Genomic DNA, 25254 nt, shown 5'->3' with positions numbered 1-25254 from the left:
TAATGTCAAGCCCCCCCCCCCCCCCCCCCCCCCACTTGTCTCAGGGCTGCCAGTACATAAATCTTGATTATACAGCCCAACGTCAAAAATTATAGGAAATTCGAGTACATTATACGAAAACGATTATACCCAATTTTTTATTACTTACTTCAAAAACAGACATATTTAGTAACTAGTAACTAAAATCTCTTACTAAGTAGCGCCGAAACACAGCACAAAAAAGTAAAACACGTCTCACATACACTCGGCGTCACGGAAATCGCACACCCACCGATTTTTGTTTCAAGCGAATATAGCTCTTATAATATGTATTATACTGTATCAATATTAATATCATTTAAAAGCACAATTAATAAGCTTTAAATCATGAATAAAGCATTTTCTGAAAAAATTATAATAATCACGAAATTATGGCGTTCTGAAAGAACACCTAGAATACGCGTTGTAAGGGTCGCTAGTTGGGTTACCTTGGGTAGGTATAAAAGGGGGGTAAAAGTGAAATATGGGTCATTCGGTATCCGAAGTTGACACAGGTCACACCGGAACAACTGGAGAAAGAAAACACCCCAAGAAATGGATACCACGGAAGCAGTAGCAGCTCAAACAGTAGCCCTGGTGGAATCAGGAATGACGAAGTCTGCGGTTGCTCGGCAGCTCAACATAAGCCGTTTCCGAGTTCTCCGAGCAGTTCATCGATTCCAGAGAACTGGAAACTTCACCAGGAAGCCCGGATCCGGAGGACAGCGCTGCACTTCCGAGAGAGACGACCGCTTTATTGTGTCGTCTTCTTTGCGGAACCGTTTCACCAACGCTGTTCAGCTGCAGCAGCAGCTACGAGCAGATCGGAGAACCGTTGTGAGCGTCTCTACAGTAAGAAGAAGGTTGCGGGAGAAGAAGATCATGCCCCATAGAGCGGCTATGGGTGCCAAATTGACAGCAGAGCATCGGCGAATCAGACGTGAGTTTGCTCGCGAACACAAGGATTGGACGGTCGACCAGTGGAAGGCTGTCCTCTTCTCCGATGAGACCAGGGTGTGTCTTTTCTGCAACGATAGGTGCAGAAGAGCGTACAGGAGGCAAGGGGAACGTTATTCACGGGCATGTCTTGAAGAAACCGTCGGATACGGAGGAGGATCCTGCATGTTCGGGGGTGGCATTTCCCTCGCCGGCAAAACCGAGCTCGTCTGTGTCTCCCGCACTGGTGGTGGTCGAGGCCAGGGATCCATGACTGCTCATCGGTACATCACGGAGATCCTGGAGGACCATGTGGTTCCATACGCCGAATTTGTCGGTCCCGGCTTCACATTCATGCAGGATAACGCCCGCTCCCACACAGCGTTGATTGTTCGGGACTACCTTGATCAGGTTGGGATCACCGTTATGCAGTGGCCAGCAAGGAGTCCGGACCTGAATCCCATCGAACACCTTTGGGATCAGCTAAACCGGAAGGTGCGGTCACGTGATCCTGCGCCGGCGACCCTGGAACAGCTTCGAGATGCCGTCATTGAGGAGTGGGAAGCTATTCCTCAAGAGCACATCGTAACGCTCGTGAAGTCCATGAGGGCTTGCATGGTGGCAGTAATTAAGGCCAAAGGAGGGAACACTAGGTTTTAAGTTTAGTTTTAGCCATTTGTGTTCCAATATTTGTTGATTTTATTGTGTTTTAATTTGTTGATTTTTTTGCATGAATATACGATTTTTGTTTCTGATTAAAAAGTTTTTTTTTTAACTCTTTAGTAACTTTTGATTTTTTTTTAAATGAAGGGTTAAATTATCTTTAAAATGAACCCACACACTCATACTTTACCTTCAACAACATAAGGTCTATAACGGCTTGAATCAAAAACCCGTGGGTGTGCGATTTCCGTGACGCCGAGTGTATTAACAAACACCCATCATATAGAACACAAAACCGATCAAATGGTGAGTATAAAGAGAAGAAAAACCACTCAACCGTCACCGTATCGTATTAACAAGTTGGCAATCGGTCCCTGTTAATTCCGTGTTGAAATAGAAATGCGAAATAACTATTTGTGTTTTTTCGAATCCAATTATACCGAACGACTACCTATACATAATAGATACGATAATCGGTCCGATTATACGAAATTCGTATCGAATTCGTATCGATCTGGCAGCCCTACCTGACTTGTCAGTTCTCAGTACAAAATTTGATACTCAAGCCGTAGCCATTAAGGTGGTAGGCAAGCTGTGTATGCGTTTTAGGGATGTGGACTTGTCGATTTTAATCATGTTATATATCGATATCTCTACACATCGAAATCGGCTCTTTTGAGGTTAGAAAATGGCATCAAGACGAATTTTAAACGCATTTGAAAAAAAGGGGTGATTCGACTTGTTATATTCACAATTACACGTAAAACTTAAATGGCAAGACACAAATTGAAGAGTATCACTTTCAAGGAGATGATGCTTCCCACGCACACGCAGCAATACACCAGTCTCCGTCTATTTATTAAATTTATAATCAAATTAAACATCAATCCTCTCTAATTCCCCTATTCGTATAGTTGGGAACTCTAGCATCCCACATCATGAATTTGCTACGTATAAGGATATTAATTTGCAAGATTAGTCTTTATTATTTTTTTCCATTTTGATGTACGGAACAAAATAACCACACGTACTAAACAAACACGTATCGACCAACGCGTGGCAAACGACTGGGGTGCCTTTGAGCATGCCGAAAAACCGACACTGAGCGGCTCGGTCAAAGTCGCGCTCGTCTGACTTGAGGAAAACATACGCTCTGCCGCGGCCGTGGCACGTCTGGAGGCTTACCGCGAAAATCGAAGTTCGTGAATTGCGGGCATTTTTCTCTGTCACTCTAATTACGCCTTAGTAAGAGTAAAAGAGAAAGATCCCCGCAATTTGCGAATTTCGATTTTCCCGGTAGGCCCCCTGCACTGGCTGTTTTGTGCGGGAGAAAATGGCCTCGCGCATAAGCTCGCTCTGTGTGGATAATGAATACTTTTTGTTATCTTGACACGCGGTAGCGTGTCCAGCCAAGTTCAAAGAAAAAGAACGGGCAACGCAACCGTGTGTAATATTACACGAACCATTTCGAGCTACTTTTGACCCCTTCACAACTTGAAACCTATTTAACCTACACACATGAAATTTGGCACAGTTATTCAAACCCCTTCGCTGATCTAAAATACAAAATTTCATAGACGTAGCTCAATCAGTTATTGATATATTAATGTTTAAAAACTGGCATTTTTGTGACTGACTGACTTATAGATCAAAAATCTAACCCACTTCCAGGTGACCTAGAATGTTGAAATTTGGCACCAAGGTAGGCTATTAGGTGTGCATAGGGGAAAAAGTCTAAAAACTGAAAATTATTGAAAATTCGGTTGAAAAAAAATCATATATCGATGCAGTTCAAGAACCTAACCCACTTCCAGATGACCTAGAAACTTGATATTTGGCAGCAAGGTAGGCTATTAGGTGTAAATAGGGGGAAAAATCTGAAAACTGAAAGTTATTGAAAATTCGATTGAAAAAAAATCATATATCGATATAGGTCAACAACCTAACCCACTTCCAGATGACCTAGAAACTTGATAATTGGCAAAATAGTAGGCTATTACGTATACATAAAGAGAAAAATCTAAAAATTGAAAATTATTTAAAATTCGATTGAAAAAAAGAACATATATTGATATAGGTCAAAAACCTAACCCACTTCCAGATGACCTAGAAACTTGAAAATTGGCAACAAGATAGGCTATTAAATGTACATACGGGAAAAAAATCTGAAAACAGAAAATTATTGAAAATTCGAGTGAAAAAAAAACATATATTGATATAGGTCAAAAACCTAACCCACTTCCAGATGACCTAGAAACTTGATATTAGGCAACAAGGTAGGCTATTCGGTGTACATAAGGGAAAAAATCTAAAAACAGAAAGTTTGTGAAAATTCGATTGAAAAACAATCATATGGATATAGATCAAAAACCTAACCCACTTCCAGGTGACCTAGAAAGAAAGTTGAAATTTGGCACCAAGGTAGGTTTTTTTTTTTTTTTTTGAGAGGTTTGTTGCGTCATTTGAAGACACAGGGCCCTCGCTAGGGATACGGGCGACCCTGTGTCCGAGGTGACATATGCGAAAGTTATGTTTGTTTATGCGATGCCGGGTCTGGCATCATCATCAGGCAGAGAGCAATGCTGATGCACGAATTGAAGACCTGGCGTTGTTGTTTGGTTGAGCTAATATGGACCCATGGTCCCCGCATTGGGTACGGGCGGCCATGGGCCCAGGTTGAGATTTGATGCAATATGTTTGAGATTAGAGAATAGCATTGTTTGAGATTAGAGAATAGTTGTTTATAATTGGTTTGAAGTATGGTTTGTAGTTGATTTTAGTTTGGTTTGGTTTGCTTGGAATTTATGGTTTGGTTTGGTTTTTGATTTTTAGATTGTTGATATTGGTTGTGGTTGGAGGGACCGCAGTAAAAATAGAAAGATAAAGGCACTCAACGGACGCTGCTGCCCGTCCGCCGGTTTTCCCTTAGTCGCCTTTTACGACACCCACGGGACGAGATGGGGTGGTGCTATTCTAAACGCCGGCACCACACGGCGGACCAAGGTAGGTTATTAGGTATACATATAGGGGACAAAATCTGAAAACAGACCATTGAAAATTAGATTTAAAAAAAATATATATATTGATATAGGTCAAAAACCTAACCCACTTCTAGATGACCTAGAAACTTGATATTTGGCAACAAGGTAGGCTATTTGGTGTACATAGGGGAAACTATTTGAAAACCTAAAATTATTGAAAATTCGATTGATTTTTTTTTACATTGTTATGGAATAAAAACCTAACCCATTTCAAGATGACCTAGAAACTTGATATTAAATTTGGCACCTAATAGCCTACTATTAGGTGTACATAGGGGAAAAAAATTAAAAATAAAAAAATATTAAAAATTCGATTGAAAAAAAATTGAATTCATTGAGTATTATTTGGCGATCTACTCCAACTGCCTCCAGTGAGAAAACTCTCGCCATTCGAAAACATGGAGTCGACTGATGTACTTAAATGTTTAGGTTTCCTTATAGCGTTCCAAATTTATGGAAAGAACTATTTTCTTATAACGGATTGACAATAAACATGAGGCAAAAAACGATTAACTTTTCGGCGAAATGTTGGCTCGGATTATAATCGGTGTGATAACTAGTCAAAACAGGTTTGCTTTGTCTAATCGACTCCTTAAATTAAACCGCAACGCTAAAAACCACAACGACCTGCTTAAGGAAATTATAACTTATTTTAAACTGTTGCCCGTTGATACAGTATGCTTATGTCCCACTAAAAATATGTGTAATCAGTTTAATAATACAATGTTTGCAAGTATGGAACAATTAGAAATTTAATTAAATTCTACAGACGAAATAGCCTGTCGACGGTATTTAAAAACACGAGAAAAGGAAGTACTGAACGAGGATGATTCATCATTAATCGCTGGCTTAGAAAATGTTATCACAATAAAAATAGGTGCACGAGTAATGTTGCGAAGAAACATAGATGTTATTAAGAGGCTGGTAAACGAATCCATCGGAAAAATTAAAATCAACTTTAATCATAATTTAATGTACGAATTAGAACGTGTCAAGACTATGTTTCAGATATTAAAGTAATACATATGTTCATTGGGAACAATTCCCTGTTTGCTTAACATATGCTATTACTATCCACAAATCACAAGGCCTTAGTCTTGACAGCGCTCTTCTTAATATAGGCTCCTCAATATTTAGCAAAAGGCAGGCTTACGTTGTACTCTCTAGATGTAAAACCTTAGATGGAGTACATCTTATTAATCTAGATCCAAGTCAAATCAAGGCACAAGAATTCTATAATAGAATAGAACCGCCTACGTAGATTGTACCGGCCCGACTCGGCCAAATTAAATATAAACCGAAAACGTGTAAGAAAAATTGCAGATAATGAATGGTCAATTCATCCTAGTATTTCGAAGGTACAATAAAATATAGAAAATAACAGAAAAAAGAAAACTAGACAGCGTAAACGTAGAAAATACCTACAGTAATTTTACAAAAGAAAAAAAAAACAAAACATTATTAACACTAACATAATTTTTGTACAAAAAGTAATGATATCCCATCAAAAACATAAATGTGAAATGAGAGCCAAGTTCAATATAAAATTAAGATAATGAATTTAAAAAAAGTAAAATAGCCAAATATAATACAATATATAGCCTCTACGTAAAATAAAAACTAGCCAAATTTTGAAATTGAATAACGTCCCAAGTGAAATAAATGCATTGTGTAAATAATTGTCTGTTTAAATTAAAGATTAAATATATATTTCCTATTAAGCAGCAAACATATGTGGTCATATCAAGAAACAAGAAATTGTTATATAAATTTATTTTAGAACGTTGCATATTCTTGTAACTAAAAATTCAGGATTTCAACACAGAACTTGGCATATAGATCTCAATTCTTTTGTAGGCGAAGACAACAACGACGCATTATTTTACTTTTATATTGAACTTGGCTCTCATTTCACATTTATGTTTTTGATGGGATAATAAAATAACTCAATTATTGCGGAAAACATATTTTAGTTGGTTTTGGCCGGTGTACCATTGATTTTTTGCCGTTGATTATAGTAATATCGAACTCACAAAAAATCATACTGGTTGATAAGAATGTACAAAGTTGTGTTATAATGGTTAAGGAGCTCCCTAAAGCAAATGACCTTCGATCTGAATCCCTTAGTTTTCTAATGTTTTTTGTAGCTTATAATTTTAACAGCAACGACTTTAAGCAATATAGTGTCCCATATTTACTTCAAAGTTCACTGTCTTGAGATAATTGGCATCAAATAATTGAACAATTTCAGGCAAAAAACTTTTCTGTTAATTAGGGCATAACTTTTGTGTTAATTTGTTTAAAGTTAAAACAGACCAGATTTAAGAGACGTTAAATACGAACCTAAATACTCGTATTTAGATTTCGTACATGTCAATTCCTTCACAGCAATTATAAATTATAAATAAATAAGTTTTCATTACTTGTAAAGTCTGGTAGACCAGAATGGAGATAAAAGATTGAAGAACCGATAGCCGTTTGTCTTATAATTTTATCTATAGTGCAAATGTAGGAGTAACGACTCAAAACTTGCCAAAAATCGATGAAAACCGCGGGGAGCCCCTTAACTGTTCATTTTAGATAGTTTGAAAGGTCGAGTAAAATTAAAATTGTAAAAAATGCCGATAATTAATCGATACGACTTTATCGACATGGCCACATCGTCTGGTTTCTCATTGTTAATCGTGCATAAAAATGTGTTACGGCTACGGCTGCTGAATAATTGCAATAACGGTACGAGTATTTCACTTAAAAGAGTTTTATTGGTAGGAAAACACTGCTACAAGTATTTCATTTCATTTATTTATTTCAACATAAACTTTTTTTTTATACTACGTCGGTGGCAAACAAGCATACGGCCCGCCTGATGGTAAGCAGTATTCGTAGCCTATGTACGCCTGCAACTCCAGAGGAGTTACATGCGCGTTGTCAACCCTAACCCCCTCCCACCCCTCGTTGAGCTCTGGCAACCTTACTCACCGGCAGGAACACAACACTAAGAGTAGGGTCTAGTGTTATTTGGCTGCGGTTTTCTGTAAGGTGGAGGTAGTTCCCCAGTTGGGCTCTGCTCTAGATCTGGAATGACATCCGCTGTGCTGTGCCCTACCACACAAAGCGAGATGACATTCACAATGCCCATAGCTCTCTTACAGTGCAACACCAAAACGTTTACATGAGAGTTTTTTTTATACGTTATTTATATCTAAGACATAATATATTAAGAAACAAAAATAAAGAAATAAACAATGTCAGCAATGGATAAATAAATGAATACACATTATTCATTAAAATAAAATAATTACATCACAATAAAAAAATGTGAGTTCATTAGAATAAATAAATCAAAATTGACACAATGAAATAAATTAAATTAAAGCAATCAAATTATAATATGATCAAGATCAAGGGAAAAGTGTTTAAGTAACCGATCAAAAACTTTTTTGAACGAAAAAAGTGGCTAAACTATCGTCCACGATAAATATATAATGTTTTCAAAATGTATATCACTAAATAATGAAAAAAAAAAACTATTTTTAAATACAGTTCTATTCTTGCAAATATTATAACGACACAGATTACTTGGTTTAAAATGTAGACAATATAAATGAGACAAAACCGTTATTTTGGTACGAGTTGAATTAGAAATTTATAGCCGGTCAAACAAGTTTGTCAGTAGAAAAAGGCACGAGTTTACTTACGATAACTTTTGCGCCTACATTTTTTAAATTTGCCGCTTTTTTCTACTGACGGAAACAATAGATTGATCATGGACCGCAAAGAGTAAAGTAAGTATATGGACCAAAATGGACTGTGTATTATTTAATTTATTTAGTTCCGAATTATACGGAGTTTTAACATGTAACTCAAACAAATTGAATGAATTATGAATGCAATGAATATAATTTCAAATATGGCTTCTCCAAGCGTCAGTTCAATTAGTTCATTTAGTTCAGTCATTTCAATTCAGTTCAGTTGATGTTTGGCAAAAGGGTCGTTGAAGCGGACGCAAACACTATTGAATCTCTATAAATTGTGAAATTCTGATGTTTTCAATATATATTTTTTTACTAAATATAAAATATAGACAAATTTTTAGCTAGCTAATGAATTCTTAATCATTGTTGGCGCTTGTAAACTCCATTATAACAAAACTGTGATTACGTCGACTTCGTAAATTGTTTCAAAACATTTTATCATTTTGACATGTTTCTTTATTGTGTTATATGCAATACCGTTTAAAACAAGTGCAACGAGTGAGCCTCTCGATTTTATGTCGTTGGAATTGTGAAAATCAAGAAAGGTGGAAGTGTTTTCGGATTGTTTGTGTCATCATGAAAGACGTGTTCAGGGATTTAAGGACGAACTATAGTTACTTTTTGATAGTGTTAGCGCATTTGCGTTGTAGTACTTGAGCGTTGAGTATCGTAAGAAGGAGGAAGTTGCGGGCGGTGAGAATGGAGCAGAGGTGAAGCGCGAGCCGCCATCACCGTGGAGCACCTGGTGGGCGGCGGCGGCGCCGGCGGGCTGCTGCCCGGCGCCTCGCCCCAGCACCCGCCCAACATGCTTCAGCCCATGGAGGACATGATCCTGCCACCCAAACGCCAAGCTGTAGTGGATAGGTTGAGGTATGTGTGATGAATTACTTATTGAAGCATGTGTAATAATTACAAACTCCAGCTACATCTTTTATGATTTGTAATGTGCATATGTTGCAATGTTCTAGCTAGTCTTTGCAACATTCTCTATATAAAATTTTCCATATAGTTTCACCCTATAAATTTGGTGCTGGGTAGAATTTGCCTACAGCCAAATGTATCTATCTATGAAAATGCACTGATAAGTAATATCATACATGTTTTTCCACTTTTATTACATCATGGACATAATTGTGTGTATTCATGTACTAACGTCTTATTATTACAAGCTTTTATTTAACTTGCCCTGTTCGAAACACAGTAACTCTGTACTGTATGCATCCCATACATAGTTACCACATTATTCTTTTGATTGACAAAAAAACATTATAATGATTAAGTAAAGTTTTTATTTTTATTGACAGATAAAAATTGCGAGTCTACTTTAAAACTTCACCGTCTGTTAGTAGGCATGTCACATAGTGGCAGCGTCACAGCTAAAAATGCGTTTTTCACTATGTTATAAGTTATAACAGAAACAAATTTTCACAAAAATTATCATTATCTCTAAAACAAGACCGATTTCAGAGAACTTTGTATGTCATTTTAGTCTCGAAATGCGGTCAAGAATACACCTTTAAAATCTGTCAGGTTTACTTGGCCCATGGTGTATTCAGTATTTATTTCTTGCAAACCATGGTACATATTTAGTTCTTATACATATCATATGGTATCACATGGGACCCTGAATAAGGTATAGCAAATATCAGATATTCTAACTCTCTTAAATATCTGAAGATACGTAATATTATTATTAAATAGTACAATCTTTAAACAGCTTAAACTAATAACATTAGATTATACTTAACGAGATAGTAGGTATGAGTATTATATATGTATGTGCATTACGTGACAGTGTGCCATATGGGTCTGAAAGTTACGATTTTTTCTCTTCTATGAATTCTGCTATTGAATAGTATGCTTTTTTTATTAAATGATGATTCAACTTTGTTTCAAATAAATGGTAATTTTCCTCTAATTTAATTAAACTAGGGATATTGTTGTAAATTTGTATGGATGTGTAGTATGGGCCTTTTTTGAAAATATCAACTTTTGGTTCCGGTGTATATATGTATATATCTATATATATGTATATATCTATATAGTCACCATATTTATATGTTACGAAATATCTAGATAAGATATAGTATTCTGTATTACTTGATTGATTCTAAACACTTCTCACTGCAGCCACCTTGACATTTTTCATTTTGGCCCTATATGTAGTTGACTGGTGGAGAATGCCATGCCATGAAGTATTAAATCCGCCATTTGTACCTTTTTTGATGTGCAATAAAGTTTAAAATAAATAAATATGTGCTTAAAAAAAGGGTTCCTCTAGCGGAACGAGTCGCAGAGACCTAACTTAACGGGTTTTCATATCCGGTCGAAATTCATATGTGGCTTCGTGAGACTAAGTAGGCCGTTCATTCACATAAAACCAAGAATGAGCTACTAACAGTTGGACTCACGCGTTAAGGATTGCGTACTTTGCATTTTTAACAATGTTTTTTTCTTAGTCCGTTGCACAACCGTGTTTTTGCGATTGATTTATTAGTTTAACCACCAAAAGTGTCTTTGGGTCACCGCCGTAACCGGCTTACGTATGTGTACCAAATTTTAACCTATAACCTAGTAACTATTTGACATGTATTTTTATGTTATTAATAAATTATGATTATGATAACAATCGGTCGATTAGTTTCGAGGCAAATTCACTGTGACAGAAGGACAGATAGATGGGTCAATCTACTTTTTCATGACCATTAATATATTGCCAGAAAAAAGTATGATAGGTATTGTATACGTGTATAAAAATTGTATTCCCAAATTGTACCTTTTTTATGCTGGATAGGCAGGCGTTTGTCCACGATCTCACCTGATGGTAAGTGATAATGCGGTCTATGGTGGAGCACACTTATCGCTTACCTATGAGATGCCTATTTACTCTTGCCTTGAAGAGATCTTGAGACCTGAACCAAATAATAGGAATTAATCAATGTAAAAAGATGGTAGCGCAGTGGTAAATGCATTATTTTCATTAAAATCAGGAGAAAATCAATGACCTCAGTGGTCTGTGATTAAGAATATTTATAGTAAGTAGTTATTTATTGAACAAAGCTCTTGGGATTGATAGCCTAATTGAGCCTCTTTCTCCATCACAAAACAGAAAATGAAAGTAATGGCCAAGTGTTCTCGAATATGCATTTTACAAAAAACGGACAGACAGACAGACATGACGAATCTATAAGGGTTCCGTGTTTTGCCATTTGGCTACGGAACCCTATAAAGTGTCATAAACTGTACAACGAAAAGTAGAATGGTCCATGTAGTGATCGTATTAATGTTATCTTTTATTTTGAGTTACCTACAGAACCCTGAAAAACGAATTACCAGCGGATAATAACTAGGGTTGATAGATCGGCGCCAAACATCTCAGAATACCTAAGTAAATAAATATATATAACAAACTCGCAATTAAAATTAAACTCGAGTTTTTATACGGTACAACAATTTTTTGAAGATTCTGGATCTAGATTGGATTCTTAGCGCGACATGCACCATACCACTAACTCGGGGTTAACCGGTTAGACCTGGAACATTATTTTTGTTTTAATTAAAAAAAAAATGCTGAAATTTAATGATGTGGTATATTTTTAGAATCGCCTCAAAAAGCCCTTTCATATGATACCAGTACACGATAGGTTTCTGAAAAAAAATCATACAAAAAAAATGACTCGGCAGTCTCCTCCTAAGGGAAATCTTTTTAGGAACTGCGGGTCAAAAAAATAGTTTTTACCTCTATTATGCGTGTGCTAAACGGCTAAACTTACACTATTAGTGGGATGGTGCAGCAAGTGGCGCTTAGAGGCTATGACATTGTATATAGGTACAATTTGTAAAAATGATGTTGGTACTCATAGATAGGTATCAAGCAGCCTGGCGCACGTGCCGCTGCCAACCGTAAGTGGGCACACTTCGACATTGACCGTTGGTTGGTTGGTCTGGCGCTATTGCTTTTACCCGTTCCATACTGTACCCCATTGTAACGGCGGTTTATGTAACTTACCTATTGTAATGAGAACCATTGTTGTATGGTCGTTGCGCAACCTTTAGTAACAACCTACATTAAAATCGTTAACAGCGCTGGGTTACGACTATAATTTTTACACACCTGTTTTTAACAATTATGGCCTGGATGCGAGTCCTTTTAAGCAAATTTGCGAAGCACTCAGTGGCGTATATATTTGCCGGCCTGGGCCTTTAAAGGTTGGGCGCCCCATAGTTGCCCAAAATCACAGAGAACGGTCTACGCAAACCTGAAAATTCGACTTGTACCGATTCTGGCAGCCCGGCGCCCCGGGCTATGGCCCCTTTTGGCATTAGGACGCTCCTTAAATCCCTACTGATACTGCTATAATGGCGATGGGTTTCAATATCTTTTCTATTTAGTACAACTTGTTCAGCCAAGCCAAGTTCAAAGAAAAAGGAACTGGTGACGCAGCAACCGTATATATAATATTACACGAACCATTTCGAGCTACTTTTGACCCCTTCACAACTTGAAACCTATTTAACCTACACATCACATGAAATTTGGCACATTTATTCATGCCCCTTAGCTTGTCTAAAATACAAAATTTCATAAACGTAGCTCAAACAGTTATTGATAAATTAACGTTTAAAACTTTGTGACTGACTGACTTATAGATCAAAAACCTAACCCACTTCCAGATGACCTAGAAACTTTGGCACCAAGGTAGGCTATTATGTTAACATAGGGGAAATATCTGAAAAGAGAAAATTCGATTGAAAAAAAACGTGATATATTGATATAGATCAAAAACCTAACCCACTTCCAGATGACCTAGAAACTTGAAATTTGGCACCAAGGTAGGCTATTATGTGAACATAGGGGAGAAAATCTGAAAACAGAAATTTATTGAAAAAAAAAGTCGTATATTGATAAAGATCAAAAACCTAGAATCTGAAATCTACCTATACCTATTGATAATTATTAGATTAATTAAGACTTATAGACCAAAAACCTACTCTCCACTTTTAGATGACCTATATTCTGTTTTTTTATTCCGTAGACTAAAATGACTTTTCATGTGGTAGTAAGAAATGTCATGTCTTACATATGAAACGTCATTTTAGTCTACGGAATAAAAAAACAGACCTTAGAAACTTGATAATTGGCATGAAGGTAGACTATTAGGCGTATGCAAAGGAAAAAATCTGAAAACTGAAAATATTTAACAGACTGCGCGTGGGTCTCCTTTCTATCTTGGGCTAAACTACTTTCAGGATGAATAATATAGTAATGAAATTATAAAGTACAAAAAGAAATGATATCCCAACAAAAACTTAATGTGAAATGAGAGCCAAGTTCAATGTTAAGACGAAACAGGAGCTGAGCCCGTACACAGATTTGAGATTTTTAGGTGAGTATCGCCATCGCGCTGACGGGGGTGGCGAGAGACTATCCCTGTGTGTGTAGTGCGCGCACACAGGTGCGTACGCCATTTGCGCTCGCGCCCTCGCGGGGTCACGTGGCGCGCTCGCAGTTCGCAGTGGCGGGCCCGCTAATCCCGCTATATTCTTCAGTTATACATATATTATATAATAACTCGTTAGTTCATTACCGTCACTAAGCGCTTACTTATTCCCTGTTTTTTATTTTAGTTAAGAGTCCGCAGTAAGGTCGGTTAATTCTCCATACAAACGTAGTTACGCTCTCATTTTAAAACAGCTAGCTAGATAGATTGCTCTGAAACTCTGTACTTACAATAGTATTAGGTATATCTATGCCTGTAATTAGTTTATGTAGCTTCAGATACCGTGAAACTAGCCAACTCTCCCCTTTTTTTTACCAAAACACGAATTTCTCAAAAACGTTATATGACATTATGACTTTATTTGCTCAACACGTCCATTGTGCATCAGTTTATTTGAAAAAAAGAAATCGTGTTTTTTACCTTCTTTTTAGGGTTCCGTAGCCAAATGGCAAAAAACGGACCCCTTATAGATTCGTCATGTTCGTCTGTCTGTCCGTTTATGTCACAGCCACTTTTTTCCGAAACTATAAAAACTATACTGTTGAAACTTGGTAAGTAGATGTATTCTGTGAACCGCATTAAGATTTTCACACAAAAATAGAAAAAAAAACAATAAATTTTGGGGGTTCCCCATACTTAGAACTGAAACTCAAAAAATTTTTTTCATCAAACCCATACGTGTGGAGTATTTCTGGATAGGTCTTCAAAAATGATATTGAGGTTTCTAATATAATTTTTTTCTAAACTGAATAGTTAGCGCGAGACACAGAGAGACACTTCCAAAGTGCTAATACTCGTATGTGTGTCCCCCCCCCCTGTATCTTCTAAAATAAGAGAATGATAAAACTAAAAAAATATATATGATGTAATTACCATGCAAACTTCTACCGAAAATTGGTTTGAACGAGATCTAGTAATTAGTTTAAAAAAATAAAAAAATTATGGGGGGTTAGACCTGAAATTTTTTTTTTTACGTCAAACCCATACGTGTGGGGTATCTATGGATAGGTCTTCAAAAATGATATTGAGGTTTCTAATATCATTTTTTTTTTCTAAACTGAACAGTTTGCGCGAGAGACACTTCCAAAGTGGTAATATGTGCCCCCCCCCCCCCTCCCCTGTAACTTCTAAAATAAGATAATGATAAAACTAAAAAATATATATGATGTACATTACCATGCAGACTTCCACCGAAAATTTATAAGGCAAAATTACAGGCTGTTTGTTTTCTATTCAGGGTTAATATACATATTAAAGGTCATACTGAGTAATTTATACTATGCAAACAACCCGGAAATTCCCTATAGAATATTTAAAAAAATAATGGATCAATGTGAGGGCATGGTGGTTTTCGCACCGAGCGAAATTACGTCGGACGAGTCTCAGTTGCAGCGCTAACGGTACTCTAAACGGCCATAGGCGTTGCATTAGCGTTCGCCTGGCTCTACATTTCCTATTTGCATTGCAATGCAGTGTTAGAATTTCTTTATATAACACTTACTTATGTACATACTTTGTTCGGGTGCTAGTTAGTTACTATTGAAATTTGTACTAATGTTGTGATTTGGGATATTACCGGATATACATATAGTATAAATGATTCATAGCTAATCAACATCTTATACCTTTGAAAAAAAATGAAAATGTGCGTGTGCGCGTGCGTGTGCGTGTGCGTGTGCGTGTGCGTGTGCGTGTGCGTGTGCGTGTGCGTGTGTGTGTGTGTTTATAAAGTCCTAAAATATTTTGAATTAATAACTCTTACATTTAAGCCACTCTGTTATAATTATTTTACATTCAGAAAATGGTACATGATGTATATTTAAGTGCTTATTTAAGAAATTGTATAATTTGCCGGATTTAAAGACAAACTGTCTACTAGCGTATGTGGTATTTATTGAAGTGGTTGGAAGTATGTTACCGTTTCTCCTAGTATTTCGTGTGATAGGTGTATAATATGGTTTAGATTTGTGTATTTTTAAAGTTGCAAATAATATGTAGAGTTGTCTTACTGTTAATACATCAGAAAGCTTATATAGGTCTATGGTTGGAAATCTAAATGGTTTAAAATGCATAACTTTTAATAGTGATCTCTGGGTTCTTTCGAGCTCTAAAAATTTGGTTTTAGTGGCGCCTCCCCAGACCGGTATGCAGTAACTAATTATTGATTGAACTAGGGTTAAGTATATTTGTTTAAGAAGTTGTGAAGTAGCGATATGTCTTAAATTTTTAAAGACCCATATAAGCTTCCTGACACGGCTCATGAGCAGCTCTATTTGCAAGTGCCATGTTAATCGTTGGTCGACTAATATCCCTAAATACTTAACGCTTTATTGATGATAGAGCAGGCACAGTTTTGTATATTGTTATTACATGTGTGGATTTTTATATTATAATTAGGGCCAGGTTGTGAACTATTGTAGTTTGTGAAGCAAATGTAGTTTGTTTTTGTTGTGTTTAATGTAAGGAGACGAGAGCGGAGCCAGCAGGCAACTTCTGATAAACCTATCTCTGCAAAGTGTTTCACGTCTTCCCAAGTGTCTCCAGTGAAGACAATGGCAGTATCATCGGCATAGGTAAAAATGTGTCCTCTGTTTACGTGCATATTACAAAGCTGGTTTATATATATTAAGAATGAGGTAGGCCCAAGGACGCTCCCCTGTGGCACACCAAAAGATATATTTGATTCTTCGCTTACGTAGGTTCCTATTTTTACTTTTTGCGTACGGTTTTGCAGATAGTCTTTAAAAAGTTGTAGTGGGGCGCCTCTAATACCTACGATTTCTAAAACTGAAACTAAGGTGGGAACAGTATCAAACGCTTTTTTTAAATCTAAAAATACTGCTAAGCATTTTTTTTTTTTATCTATTTTGTCTACGATCAGAGACGTGAGAGCTGTTACTGCATCTTCTGTAGATAGTCCTTTTCTGAAGCCATATTGATTGTCTGATAGTATTTTGAAGTATGTACCTTTAAACGAGCAATTCTTGTAATATACAAGGTGGCCAAAAAATATGTGCATTGCCGTTGCCAGGGAGGTTTTGGGCTTATACTTAACAACTGTACTATGGGACCAGTCCCGAAATCAAAAAAAAATTCTTGGCTGTTAGTGCTGTTACATACATTTCAGCTAGTCCATTTTATATGGAGGGGGGGGGGGGGTGTTAAATTTTTTTCACGATTTCGGGGTTGGTCCCATAGTAAATGTTTCTCCCTGGCAACGGGAATGCACATATTTTTTGGCCACCTTCTATGTATACAACGGGAGCAAAAAAATCTTTTTAAATTTTTCTGAAAACGTTGAATATTTCAGTGAAAATGAAATTGCAGTATTATTGTTTATTAATTAAGCTATCAAAAACATTAAAAACCGTTGAAATCGGTTTGGTAAATTTCAGGTTATTGTTATTTTTGTAGAAAACAACATTTTACCTGCTTTGATTATGCACGAGTTGCGCACCTTTGAGGGCCATAAAAACCGGTGTAACCGGTTATTTCTTATCGCCGTAGCCATTATTACCGTAGCCAGCCCTGCTCAGAAGCGGCAGGGTGGCGCAACGCCACCGCCGCACTCACTTCCCCGGCTCGACCTGTCCCCCATGGACACGGACCCGGCGCCGGCGAAGTCACCAACTCCGCCCGCCTCATCCACCGCCGGACCAGCGCCCCCCGCCGCCCCTACCGCGAAGGGGAAGCGATACCCACCCCTCATCGTGGAGGTGATGCCTGATTGGCCAATGCATTTCCGCGAGCTGCGGAAGGTGCTGGGCCACCAGGTCAACGCACGCCCCCTGGGGAAAGGCACTATCTTCACCCCGAGGGACGAGGATGAGTACCGGGCGATCCAGCAGTACCTTCAGACCACGGGGCTACACTGGTTCTGCTACGGCCTCCCAGCAGAACGCAGCCTCAAGATCGCCATCCGCGGCCTGCCGGCGAACACCGACCCGGCAGAAATAGAAGAAGACCTGAGGGAGAAGGGCTTCTTACCCGAATTCGTCCGCCAAATCCGCGCGCGCAGCGGCCGGCCTGGATGCATATTCCACGCCCAACTGCAGCGCACCGCGGACACGACGCCGGGGATCTACGCCCTCACCGAGCTCCTGGGTATGCCAGGAGTAAAGGTCGAAGCCTGGCGAGGACGAAAGGGCCCCGCGCAGTGCCACAGGTGCCAGGGTTTTCGGCACTCGTCGGTGAACTGCCACCGCCCTCTCGCCTGCGTTCGTTGCGGCGAGCCTCACCCCGCAAACGAATGCCCACGCCCACGCGAGGAGCCAGCGACGTGCACCAACTGCAACGGTGCGCACCCCGCTAACAGCGCGCAGTGCCCGGTCTACAAGCGGGAGGCGCGCAACAAGAAGGCCGGAGTCGCAGCGCGCACTGGTGCAGCACTGCCAACCACCTCGCAGCCAGCCGTTGACACGGGCAACGCCGCGAACTCCCTCATGGCGAACGCCAACGACGGGAGACGCCCGCCCACAAGAAGACGCAAACGTGGAGGGAAGAAGACCAAGACGGGCCCGGAACCCTCCTCTGCCCCGCAGCAGCAGCAACCCACGACCGCCCCGGCTACAGCGTTGCAGCTGCGACCCCGATCAGCCCCGTTCCCCACGACGGCCGCCCCTCTCCAGGGGAAGAAGGCGAAGCCAGGAGCGGGACCCAGCGATGGCCGAGCCGAGGCCATCACCATGCTCGTGGAGATCCTGCAGGAGCTCCTCGTTGCCATCCAGTCGGGACAGAGTCCTGTTCCGATTATCCTCAGAAGGCTGGCAGACCTCTATAGCGTTCGCTAGCCAACTGAGGATTCTACACTGGAATGCCGACGGGCTCTCTGCAGCCAAAGTCACCCTGCTGCGACATCTTCTGGCCGAGAAGAAGATCGACGTAGCCCTGATCTCGGAAACCCATCTTAAGGCGGGCGACCGCCTTAAAATACCAGGCTACGTCGCCTACAGAAAGGAGGAAACATCTTCACTCGGACGCGCCTATCGGGGACTGGCCGTCCTTGTGAAGCGTCAGGTCATCCACCAGCCGCTGCCAGTGCCGACAACTCTCCGGTCGTCATACGCCCTAGGCGTGGAAATCTGCGTCGACCGCCACCCTCTGCGTGTGTTTGCGTTCTACAAGCCACCCAGCTCTCGCCTTGCAGTGGCTGATGTCCACGACCTGCTGGACTCGCCGCTGCCCTCGATTGTAGCCGGTGACTTCAACTGCAAACACACTGCATGGAACTCCGTGAAGACCTGCCCAGATGGGCAGCGACTCCTTGCCGATGCAGAAGCCCAAGGATACGAGGTGCTAGGACCAGAGGTCCCCACGCACTTCCCGTACACGGCAGCCCACACACCGGACGTCATCGACCTTATGGTAGTACGCGGCCTGACTTCCTGGCCCGCGCAGGACGTCCTGGATGACCATCTCCTTTCTGACCACCAGCCCGTCTTGGCAACACTGGACTTGACGCCGACTCGGACGGCTCCGCCCTCACCTCGCCGACGACAGGATTGGGATCGTTTTGCGACCTACATGAGCGAACACACTCCATCCTTCCCCGTGACTACAGCGGAGGAAGTCGACCGACTCGCTGAGGAGTTCGCCTCATGCGCCACTGCCGCCCTGACAGACTCTTCCGCCGAGACCGGCGCCAGTCAGTCGCGCCGTAAGCAAAGCATCCCCGCCTTTATCCTGACCCTCATCGAGAGGAAGAGGAAACTGCGTCGACAATTCCAGCGCACACGATGTCCCACCATGAAGTCCCAGCTGAACTCTCTCGCCGAGAAGATCTCGCAAAGCCTCGCGGCTTACACCGAGGACTCTTGGCTCGAGTACATCGAGTCAGCTGGTGAGGACTGGAACGACATCCATCGTCTGTGCCGCAGAGTAACAGGAAGACCAGCACCCATCCGCCCTCTTTTCGCCAGTGACGGTACCCCACGTTACCGCGCAGAAGATCGAGCGGAGATTTTCGCTGACCACCTGGAGACGCAGTTCAGACCGAATCCGTCCGACGACACCGAGCACGAAGCAGCTGTAAAGCAGCACCTGGCGGACTACTTCGCCACGTCCATAGCTCCTGACGAAGATCCCATCATCCTCACACCGGGCCAAGTCCAGAGGATGATAAGACGCACCCCGCTGAAGAAGGCACCCGGCCCCGACCGCATACCGAACGAGGCGCTGCGCCACCTGCCCCCGCGAGCCATCGCGACGTTGGCGCGGCTCTTCACCGGAGTCCTGCGGACCGGCCACTTCCCGCGCCCCTGGAAGCAGGGTCGCGTCATCATGATTCCCAAGCCCGGGAAGAATATTCTTCGTCCTGAGAGCTATCCAATGTTGGCGTTATAAATAAATTATTTGTATTTGTATTTTGTATTTGTATCGACCCATCACGCTGCTGCCTACTATCTCGAAAGTTTTCGAGAAGCTGCTTCTGCCTCACCTGACGCCCCACATTCAGCCACGCGACGAACAGTTCGGCTTCCGCCCGGAACACTCGACGACGCTCCAGCTTGCCCGCGTGCTGCACCTTGCTGCAGCAGCTTACAACAAGAGGGAGCACACGGTCGCTGTTCTTCTGGACATGGAGAAGGCGTTCGATCGCGTATGGCACCCCGGCCTCCTCTACAAGCTGTCCACGTCTACTACTCCGCGTCGAGTAGTCAAGACTGTGGCCACCTTCCTGGAAGACCGCCGCTTCCACGTGGCGGTAGAAGACGCCGTATCATCCGACCGCACCATCCTTGCCGGAGTGCCCCAAGGGAGCTGCCTCTCGCCCGTGTGTTATGGGCGCTACACCGATGACATCCCGGTCAGCGAGGGCGTTACGCTCGCGCTATATGCCGACGACGCTGCCTACATCACGTCATCCATCCGCCTATCACACGCAGCGCACAAAGCCCAGTGCGCCCTAGAGGCTCTCCCTCCATGGCTGAAGAAGTGGAGACTATCAGTCAACGTGTCGAAGACCCAGGCGATTGCTATATCCCGTAAGGTGCTGATGCCGCCGCGTCTCACACTCCTGGGGCAGGCCATCGAGTGGTCCCCGATGGTGAAATACCTGGGGGTGACCATAGACCGCCACCTCACCATGGCCCCTCACGTCAAGAACGTGATCGCCCAGACGCGTGCCGCTCGCATCTTACTTGCCCCGGTTCTGAAGTCCCGGCTATCGCTACGCGTGAAGCTAGGCGTGTACAAGACTTACGTCCGAACACGCCTAACATATGCAGCCCCCGCGTGGTACGCGCTAGTGGGAGAGTGCAACAGGAAGCGACTGGACGCTCAGCAGTCGCTCTCTCTACGCACCATCGTCGAAGCCCCTCGCTATGTGAGGAACGACGTTATAGCCCGGGACCTGAGAGCAGAACCGCTACGTGATTTCGTAGCTCGCCTGGCGGGTCGGATGTTCGAGCGCGCGGACCAGTCGCGCTGGAGCCACCTCCGTGGCATAGCGCCGTACCACGCGCGCCCGCCCGACCACAGGGGTCTGCCGCGCGAGCTCGCGCCTGCAACCCCTGCCACACCGGATTGACCACACCACAGACCGACACCACCCTGACACCGGTTGACGATCGCTGGCTGGGCCTCCCCCAACGGGGTCCCACCTGGCTGGCTTGATCTCGCCGGTGTGAGAAGACCCGGACACGACCACTGGGGCCTCACCCGAGGCCCCACCCCGACGACCCAGCCATATTCATGGCTGGCGGTTTGATACCGCTGCAGGGGGCCAACGCCCCGAACAGCATCCCCAATCCCCTGAGGGGGAATTGAGAAGACGTCCACTGCTGCTGTATTTCTTATCAGTCTCTTATCAGAAGTTGACCTGTGCACATCTCCCGCAATCATTCCCTGGAATTACCTGCAAGAAAATGGACACGACAGAACCTGAAGCCGGCCAAGTTATCGTCTTGCTCAATCAAGGCCTTACGCAGCGTGCAGTTGCTGAACAGCTGAATTTAAGTCAGTCTGCTGTTTCCAGAGTCAACCAAAAGTTCATTCGGACTGGAAACCTTGCTCGCAAACCTGGATCTGGCCGTCCCAGGCCCAGGTGCGCATCGAGGAGAGAGGACCACTTCATCGTTACGGCCAGTCTTCGTGATCGACAGCGTACCGGCGTTGACATCCAGCAGTTCGTCGAAGACTTAAGGAAGCCAACCTTACCCCAAAAAGGCCTGCCACAGGGCCCAAACTGACAGGGAGGCACCGGGACGCTCGTATGGATTTCGTAACCACTTACGAAAATTGGACGTACGAACAATGGAGCCGCGTACTCTTCAGCGATGAGTGCAGGGTGTGTCTCCATGGCAGTGACAGAAAAAGACGGGTGTACCGAAGACCTGGAGAACGATTTGCGCAGTGCTGCATCTACGAGACGGTCGCCTATGGAGGGGGATCCGTCATGATGTGGGCGGGGATATCCATGGAGGGGAGGACCGAGCTGGTTTTCATTCCTGGTGGGGGCCGCGGAGGTGGTTTGAACGCAGATCGTTACATCACAGATATCCTGCAAGATCATGTCGTCCCCTATGCAGGATTTTATGAGGAGGGGTTCCATGTCATGCGTTAATTGTTGTTAATTGAACGTGATTTTACCCCATTTGCTAAAATCGCTCAGATTTCAGTATCTGAAATAATGCTTCAGGAATTTTGTGTTTTTTTAAAAGGTAAATTTAGCAGCTTTTTAATGGTACTATTACTTTAAGAATACGCGAATTAGTTTCGGAGATATTTCGTTTTTAAATCCAACACAGATTTTTGCTCCTAAGTGTACATGCATTTGCAAAATTGGAAAGCGTATTTTATGCAAACAGAATTACTTCAAGAATAACAAGGACTTAGAAACCTCATTAAATCGATCATAGTGCATTACTACAGAGGACGAAAGGGGTTGCCGGCCGAAGAAATATAGACGGCCGAGCGAAGCGAGACCGGATAGGCCTGAGGCGGGCAATCCCATATTTTCCGTCGAGGTGATGAAATAAACAACAAAAAACAAAGAAATTATAAGTAAACAAGACAAAAAATCAAACTAACGTGTGTATATTACTATTTCGCTATATTTTATCTCGGTTTTAATAGAAAACAGATACTACATACATTTATTATCAATTAATCAAGTTACTTCAAAAAAATACGAAAGCACGTTTCTGATCGAACCTTTAGAATTGACACTGGTCATTGTTGTGAATTTTAATGCAACCAAAATTAAATTATAAACTCTTCTCAATCTCAATAATCAATCAGAACTCAATAGCAATAGGTACTTGTCGCTAGATATGTAGATAAACTAAACTTATAATATATTAAGCGTTGTAGTCTAAACTGTCGTGTTACAGTTTAAAATACTAAAACACAATGCATTTCGGGTTAAAAGATGCTTAGTAAACAAAACATTAAGCATGGAGTACAATGCCCACAATGTAGATGACTTTTTAGTTTCTGCCAGTTCTTTAAAATATGCCAAAAACACGTGTTCTGAGAAACTGGGCATTTTTTTTGTTTACCAATTTATAAAATTGTCATAAGTAACCATATATTTCGCCTTTGATTTTGAGTAAGTTCTGTATAGCCAATTCTGCTTCCGCTCTTAATTCAGGTGGGGTGCAATCAATAATTTTTTCTTCGTCGGTAGTTACGTCTGAACTCATATTGAATTATTTATAACAAAACAAGATTACAAACAACAAAATTAAATCCGATAAAACAGAATTACAGCGAAAAATTATCAAGTTTCCCGCCAAACCTTTTTTTTTCTATACGTTTAGAGACACGTTTGAGTAGACATTTTTACCGCTACCTAATATTTAGATGAAATATAAATATTACAATGTGTATATTTAAAGTTAAAAAAATATGATAATAATATGTTATTTGTATACCCAGTGCCGGATTAAGACATTTTGGTGCCCTAAGCATTTCTAGACCATGGTGCCCCCTCATCAAGATTACATTGAATTTTCTTGGTAAATTGAGTGACGTTTATTGTCGCATTACTGCTGAGAATAGAATTTTCAATCCGTCACATAATTTTATCACGGAAATTGACAGCACTGCAGCAGTAATGTTCAAGGATTAGGTAAGGTGAAGTGTAAGCAAATTCGAAGACCGTGCTTCGCATAAGTCCGGAGGCCAAGCAAACCATTGTCCAAGTGTAAGCGAAGACGTAAGACATAGGCCGTACTCCGCACAGGGTTTTGCAACCTCTAGAGCTTTCCTGCGAAGCTCATTCATGTGAGGGTAAAGGCCGAGCTTCAGAAGGGGCTTAACCATTGGCGATTGGTTCTTGTCAGACCAAGTACCAATGGCCACAAAAGTCTTAAATAGCAAATTATTGTTTACGAAAACGGGACTTAATAGGGTAAGTTTTAAATTTACCTTTGACCCGACGTTTCAAGGACGGCGTTGTCCCCATGGTCTCGGAGAAGACTGTAAAGTCGACATCATTATTTTGACGTTGGAGGTAATTTTAGAACTTAATAAAATGCGATTAAGTACCGTTTTCTTAAATAATAATGTGTCACAATTAGGCCAATACAATTAGATTTTTTCGACCTAAAAATACGTGTAATCCGAGTTTGCTCCATTCCAGGAGGTGTGCATAAATGTTTCCTCATTTTCAGTTTTTTTGCTTGTAAATCCAACGCTACGGCTGTCGGAAAATTTGTTCTAATTACGAGTATTATTAAAATTCATAATCTGAGGATCCGAAATGTAATTTAACTATGTTCTTACAATAAAATATTATATTGATTGATTGATTGATTTAAGGTACCTGAATATGTATTCGTAGTAAATTGTAAAAAAAGGTCAATCTTTTTATTTTTGGTAAAATCATGTTAATAATCCGAAAACGCTTTCTTACCAGTGTCGAATCCACCAAGTGCTATTATAATTGATAGGGGGTTCCTTCTACATGGAGTGGTTTGGCAATCCAACGGAAAAAATTAACTCCTAAGGATCCCAAAATGTATGCACACCTCCTGGGATGGAGCAAACTCGGATTATATGCATTTAGGACCAAATAAATGTATTAAAACAATTTCCAGCTTGCTGGGAATTAATTCCCCAAAACGCTATTTTTGGATCTAATTTGATTGGCCTAAATCGTGAAGGTTTAAATCAGTGTTTTTAAAGGCAAAGTCTAAGGCTGAATGCGCGGAGCGTTCGATCGGCGCTTACGGATGAGGCCAAAGGTCGAGCTGGAAGAAAGCAAGGCTTGAATTTGACCAATGGGGAGGTATGAATAGCTGGACGTCCGCAGGGTCCGATCGCGGCGCGTTATCATATAATACAACCAATGGCGAAGTGTGAGCAAGGCAGCCCAGCTGCGAAAGAGGACAGCAT

At 41.5% G+C, this 25254-nt stretch overlaps 1 protein-coding gene across 3 annotated transcripts in view; it reads left to right on the top strand.

Annotated features, from left to right (window-relative positions):
- The first annotated feature begins 8304 nt into the window (after nt 1-8304).
- The window catches only part of LOC133517020 (neurogenic protein mastermind-like), an 84250-nt gene continuing 67300 nt past the window's right edge, over nt 8305-25254 (top strand). The window contains exon 1 of one of the 3 annotated variants that reach the window (XM_061850126.1): nt 8305-9283. In XM_061850126.1, the coding sequence (XP_061706110.1) occupies nt 9219-9283 (65 nt within the window). In that variant the 5' untranslated portion in view covers nt 8305-9218. The remainder of the gene's footprint in view (nt 9284-25254) is intronic. The other 2 variants (XM_061850124.1, XM_061850127.1) reach the window with 2 other exon arrangements.

Source organism: Cydia pomonella, chromosome 4 (assembly GCF_033807575.1).
Source record: "Cydia pomonella isolate Wapato2018A chromosome 4, ilCydPomo1, whole genome shotgun sequence".
NCBI lineage: Eukaryota > Metazoa > Arthropoda > Insecta > Lepidoptera > Tortricidae > Cydia > Cydia pomonella.
This window is presented reverse-complemented; position numbering and strand designations above follow the sequence as displayed.